General features: G+C 43.4%; 1 protein-coding gene across 3 annotated transcripts in view; it reads left to right on the top strand.

Annotated features, from left to right (window-relative positions):
• cdk18 (cyclin dependent kinase 18) overlaps nucleotides 1-5,779 on the top strand; it is a 46,283-nt gene extending 40,504 nt beyond the window's left edge. For all 3 annotated transcript variants that reach the window (XM_042324438.1, XM_042324437.1, XM_042324436.1), the window contains 13 exons: nucleotides 719-865; nucleotides 1,338-1,394; nucleotides 2,135-2,249; nucleotides 2,519-2,613; nucleotides 2,741-2,803; nucleotides 3,157-3,280; nucleotides 3,454-3,574; nucleotides 4,455-4,552; nucleotides 4,693-4,798; nucleotides 4,905-4,947; nucleotides 5,038-5,128; nucleotides 5,260-5,337; nucleotides 5,473-5,779. In XM_042324438.1, the coding sequence (XP_042180372.1) occupies nucleotides 719-865; nucleotides 1,338-1,394; nucleotides 2,135-2,249; nucleotides 2,519-2,613; nucleotides 2,741-2,803; nucleotides 3,157-3,280; nucleotides 3,454-3,574; nucleotides 4,455-4,552; nucleotides 4,693-4,798; nucleotides 4,905-4,947; nucleotides 5,038-5,128; nucleotides 5,260-5,337; nucleotides 5,473-5,507 (1,173 nt within the window). In that variant the 3' untranslated portion in view covers nucleotides 5,508-5,779. The remainder of the gene's footprint in view (nucleotides 1-718; nucleotides 866-1,337; nucleotides 1,395-2,134; nucleotides 2,250-2,518; nucleotides 2,614-2,740; nucleotides 2,804-3,156; nucleotides 3,281-3,453; nucleotides 3,575-4,454; nucleotides 4,553-4,692; nucleotides 4,799-4,904; nucleotides 4,948-5,037; nucleotides 5,129-5,259; nucleotides 5,338-5,472) is intronic.
• The last annotated feature ends 221 nt before the right edge of the window (nucleotides 5,780-6,000 follow it).

Genomic DNA, 6,000 nt, shown 5'->3' on the forward strand with positions numbered 1-6,000 from the left:
AAGTGACTGGGTTCCTCTCCTCCCTCTCCAGACTGAGTGGCCATAACTTCCTCTCAGCCTCAGAACAGCAGTAGCTGCTACACAGCCCACAGGGAATTACAAGCCATCATCTGAATTTTCTTTCTTTACCGTCTCTCGCTTTATTTCTTCTTCTTTTTTGCTTCCACTAAACCCAGCCGTGACAGATACCTTTAGTGAGAGAATTCAGCCGTATTACTTTTCAACAAAAATAACTGCAAAGAGCGACTGTCACAAATGCATATGTTTGTGTACGCACGTACAAACGAGCACACACACACACACACCCTGGGGAAATGTACATACACACAAAAACTTTATTTTAGACAGTTCCAGATGTGTATTACAGGGGGAAGTGTGAGATAGTCACTCACGGGAGAAACTGTGTCAGAGGATGAGAGACTGGGGAAAAAGATTAATTGAACAGAGGTTTGATTAATCTCGGCCTATATTCAAACAGGTCTCCATTCATACAGAATAGACTCACAGAGAGATGACATTCTCAAACCAATAGTTGTCTAATCATCCCTAGCTTTAAATAGCCACAATCCCTCCTCACCTCTGGCAATGAACATTCTGGTGCAATGTGTCATTGATAATATGAGAATATTGCCCATTTATGATGGTATGTATATTGACGAATACTGATTGATTATGTGTGAGTGTTGCATATTGATGACGGATTATTGATTGTCTGCAGGATGTGAGTAAGCGTATGTCTCTGCCCATGGACATCCGCCTTCCTCCGGAGTTCCTCAAGAAGCTGCAGATGGAGAGAGAGATGGAGAGTGAGAACAACTCTCCTCCCTGCAAACCCCTCAGCCGCATGTCTCGACGGGCTTCACTGGTTAGTACCCCATACCTCGTACCCCTACTGTATACCTCATACTCCTATACCCTAATACACCCATACCCTAAATCAAACCCCTCAAACGCATGTCCCTACGGGCTTCACTGTTCAGTGTCACATACCTGTACCACTATATACCATAATACACCCATACCCCAATACACTAAATCAAACCACTCAGACGCATGTCCCTACGGGCATCACTGGTCAGTATCCTGTACCCCCCTATACCCCAATAGCCTAATATACCCATACCACAACACCCAGTAGGCTACCGCCTATACCCAATATCACAGTATCCCAATACCATGATCCCTAAATCATATGGTCATAACCATAAATATATCCCTTTACCATCCATAACCCTACAGCACAGTTACCCTACACATAACTAACCAATATCCCAATACTGTAATAATACCCTAATGCCCTAACCATAGTAGGCTACCTAATGTGTTTTTCCATGCAGTCTGACATTGGCTTTGGAAAGCTGGAGACGTACGTGAAACTGGGCAAACTGGGAGAGGTAAGTGTGTGTCACTATGGTCACGCTCTTTCAGCTGCAGTTCAAGCCACACATCCAGCTGATGGAATAGGTGCAGGATACAGAGAATAACTTGTGAAAATAAAGGAGAAACTTTAAAGTAAAGGTGTGTGGGTATTATCAGCGTGTGGGTATTATCAGTGTGTGGGTATTCACCTTCCCTTTTACCTCATCTAGCTCCCTTAAGGAAGTCTAACAGGAAACAAGTGAGTCAACACATTCTCTGGGGACATACTGGGTTTCACCAATCTACAATAGCTGGATAGGTGTAAGCAATCCCCCTACTTAGTTTTCTTCATATGTCTTACACCTATTCAGTCCTGCCAGATCTGTGAAGGGGAGTGAACATGGGCCGCATCAGGGTGGGAGCAGTGTTCTGGAATGTATTGCAGTCTAGGTCATCTCAAACCAGAGGGGGGAGTTAAAACATGTGTTTACAGTAAACTAACAGAACCAATGAATGGTCAACCATGACTGCTCCTCCACATGACAATGTGGTCCTCTTTAAATACCTTACATCCTGCCATGAAACAAGTCATTGTTTCAAGAGAGAGACAGCAATGACATAAAGCTGCCTGGTAGCTAAATTAACCTTATTCTTAATAGGTTATGGTTAGGGGTAAGGTTATGGGATAGGGTTAGACTCAGTAGTTAAAAGGGTCAGGGTTAGACATTTGGCATTGACTATTCCTTCCTGTTTCCTATTTACTGATCCTGTGTAGGGGACGTATGCCACCGTTTTTAAGGGTCGGAGCAAACTGACAGAGAACCTGGTGGCGCTGAAAGAGATTAGGCTAGAGCACGAGGAGGGAGCGCCCTGTACAGCTATCAGAGAAGGTAACACACAGCACCCTATAAAGCCATCAAACCTCTCCTAACCTCTGCTCACACCACACATACCCACAGACGTGTTTCAACAGGGCTGAGATTTACTACTGTAGCTCATTTTCTCTCTGCCAACAAGAACAGTGTGAACAGTTTGTGTCATGAACAGTGCTTGTGCCCATATAAATGGATGTGACTCCACCCAGTGGAGCTAAAATGTAATTACCATGTCATCCATGCAGCCAGAGGTACATCCAACCATTTTCTCTGTCTCTCTGCAGTGTCTCTACTGAAGAACCTAAAACACGCCAACATTGTCACACTGCATGACATCATACACACAGAACGCTCCCTCACTCTTGTCTTTGAGTACCTGGTGAGTAGTTCAAACATCTTTCAAATACTTTGAGCAGTTTAATAATCAGTATCTTTTTTTTTATTTTTTTTTTTACATAGCTTCATGTTCTTAAATAGTGTGTGTGTTTTGTCTGTGTGTCTCTCAGGACAGTGATCTGAAACAGTACCTGGACAACTGTGGAAACCTGATGAGCATGAACAACGTCAAGGTTAGTCCCCAGAGCAATAGAGAGTTTGGCCACCTTTTGGAAACAGACGCCATGTAGTTGCCAATGAGCAGTCCATTTATCCATTCATGACAAGAATTTGGATTCTAATTTTAGAAGTTCAGTAACATTCTGTAGCATTGTTTAAAATTAAGAAAAAATCCAGGAATTGCTATTGGTCAATACTTCTCATGGGGAGCTAACATGGCTGCCGTGGGGAATTATTTGATTGTATTGTATCATGTAAATGTATCAGAAAGCAGAAACCTCAATGTCCTAACTCTAAATATATCGTTATTGTCACCCCTACTGAAAACAGTTCATCATCTTCTCTTCTTCTCTCTCTCTCTCTGTAGATCTTTATGTTCCAGTTGTTACGTGGTCTGTCCTACTGCCATAAGAGGAAGATCCTTCACAGAGACCTCAAACCTCAGAACCTGCTCATCAACGACAAGGGAGAGCTCAAACTAGCTGACTTTGGTATGACATGCACATACGCACACACATACAGATAGTCTCCCCAAACAGATAGATACACAGACATTGGTAACTTAGCAACCTTTTAAACACCCATTCGGCATGTAGATGACCAGATCAGTAGATAACGTTCCCTCTCGGAGATCCAGCTCATGACTGTTTGTTTGATTGGTCAGGTCTGGCACGGGCCAAGTCTGTCCCCACTAAGACCTACTCCAACGAGGTGGTGACTCTATGGTACCGCCCCCCTGAAGTACTTCTGGGTACCACGGAGTACTCTACACCCATCGACATGTGGTGAGTAGTACACTACACAGGTACACACAAAAATGCACACACACAGACCTCCATTCTGACTCAGAGAGACAGAATCCTTTCAGAAAACCTCTACATGTCTGTCACGTTGATTAACCTTCATAAACAACAATGGAAACCTAAATGAGAGAAACCATGTTTTGATCAAATGTCTTGTCCACACTATACATGATCACAGCAACATAGCTAAGCTGTTCCTTCACTTAACTCACATATAAGCCATCACTCCTGATATGAGTAATCACCATGGTGATCATTTCTGCATCACATGAATTTACCTTGAATCTTCAAATGCTGTTATCCAGCAACACAATACAGCAACTTTCAACTAATTCGCAACACATTATTTTCATCAGTGGATGGGTCTCCATCAGAGCAGAGGACATCATTGTACTCTCTTACACCTTGGCTTGTACACAGGCCTGCTCTTAGATTTGTGTGTGTGTCTCTGTTCTACTGACGAATCTCCTGCTCTGTGTCAAATCAAATCAAGTTTTTATTTGTCACATACTTTGTAAACAACAGGTGTAGACTAACAGTGAAATATTTACTTATGTGTCTGTGTGCGTGTGTGGTGTGTGTACATGGTGGTCTAGACCATGTGATGTGAGTCCATCAGTGTGAGTGTGTGTGCGGCTCCAGGGGTTTGTTATTTCCATACACACTGTGAAGCATTACCACCTCCCTTCAGGCATTAGTCTCCAAAGATCACTTTGGACATGTTACAGAACATCAAAACTGTGATGTATCATGGGTCAATTGTGAATGACTGACTGATCTACAAATAATCTGCTATGTCAAACGCACCCTTTACTTTCCATTTCAATCCTTTGTGTCTGTGCTTCCTGTGTCTGTGTTAAAGGGGTGTGGGCTGTATTCTATTTGAGATGGCGACAGGTCGTCCCATGTTCCCCGGCTCCTCAGTGAAAGAGGAGCTGCACTTAGTCTTCAGAATCATTGGTAATTCTACTCTTTCATTTATACCACTGGGCAATTGTGCTGGTAACTAGATTCAAAGACATACAGACAACCCCCCCATACAGACATAGAATATGAAGCATTTACATTAACCTTTCTCTCTCGCTCTCCCTCTCTCTCAGGTACCCCAAAAGAAGACAGCTGGCCAGGTATCTCCAATAATGATGAGTTCAGATCCTACATGTTCCCCGAGTACAGACCTCAGCCACTCATCAACCACGTGCCTAGGTAACACAACCACAGCATTACCGCAATAAGACCACTCACCAACCACTAGCTCAGGTAACACAAACCACAACCCAGTAACATAACCAGAATCTACTGTCCTCTCCAGGCTGGATACTGAGGGGATTGACATGCTAACTGCTTTACTCCTGGTAAGAAAAACACTTACACCAACCTGTAACCAATAGTGTTCAATACCAAACCTTTATTCTGGCATTGTGTGCATTTCCGTGTTATTTCAGTATGACACTAGGACCAGAGTCTCAGCTGAAGCATCTCTTAGACACCCCTACTTCCTCACCCTGGGAGAGAACATCCACAGCCTTGCAGACAGTAAGAAACACACATTAAATGTATTTGACTTCAATCATGTGGTGAGAACGATGTATTAAGTTGCAATTTATGTTTTGTGCTTCATGCTCTCTCTCTCACTCCCTCCCTCTCACTCTCTCACCTCTCTCTAGCCTCCTCTGTGTTTTCTCTCAGAGAAATTAAACTACAGAAAGACCCAGGCCACCGCAGCTCAGTGTTCCAGCCTCCAGGTACAATACAGTACAACAAATACAGTACTACTCCCATAAACCATCACAATAACACAAATAACAACTACTGCAAATAAACCATGAAACATGTTCAGTTCATTCATGTGATCCTCCTGTTCTCTTTACCAAACCCAGGTCGGGGGAAGAACAGAAGGCAGAGCATATTCTAAAGGACGACCAGCCGATGGAGTGCAGACAGGGCGAGAGAAACCCTCAAGGAGGAATCGGCTTTGAAGACAAACACACTCCAATCCCTCATACAAACAGAAATACAAATGCAAACACAAACATCCAGGTCACATCAGTCTAACCTAAAAGGTATTTCCTGGTTAAATAAAGGTTCAAGTTAAATTTACACACACACATCTAATCCTCTCCATCCCCACAACAGAGGATGGATACAGACAGGGTTTCTGAGAATAAACTAGCACTACACCTGAAACGTCTTGGAGCCGAGTTCCCTCTATATGAGCATTCTACTGTCATGATTCTGGGACTGACCAGGAAGTATCTCCCATTCTCCTACCCAATCCCCTTCCTACTCAGCCCCCTGCAGACACCCAAGCTAACCAATCACTCTGCATGTTTCAATGATCTCCACTTCTCCCTTTCCCTTCCTCCTCTCCTTCTGTTCATGTCCCCTTGTAATAAAATAACACAGAG

This window comes from Oncorhynchus tshawytscha, linkage group LG07 (genome assembly GCF_018296145.1).
Source record: "Oncorhynchus tshawytscha isolate Ot180627B linkage group LG07, Otsh_v2.0, whole genome shotgun sequence".
NCBI lineage: Eukaryota > Metazoa > Chordata > Actinopteri > Salmoniformes > Salmonidae > Oncorhynchus > Oncorhynchus tshawytscha.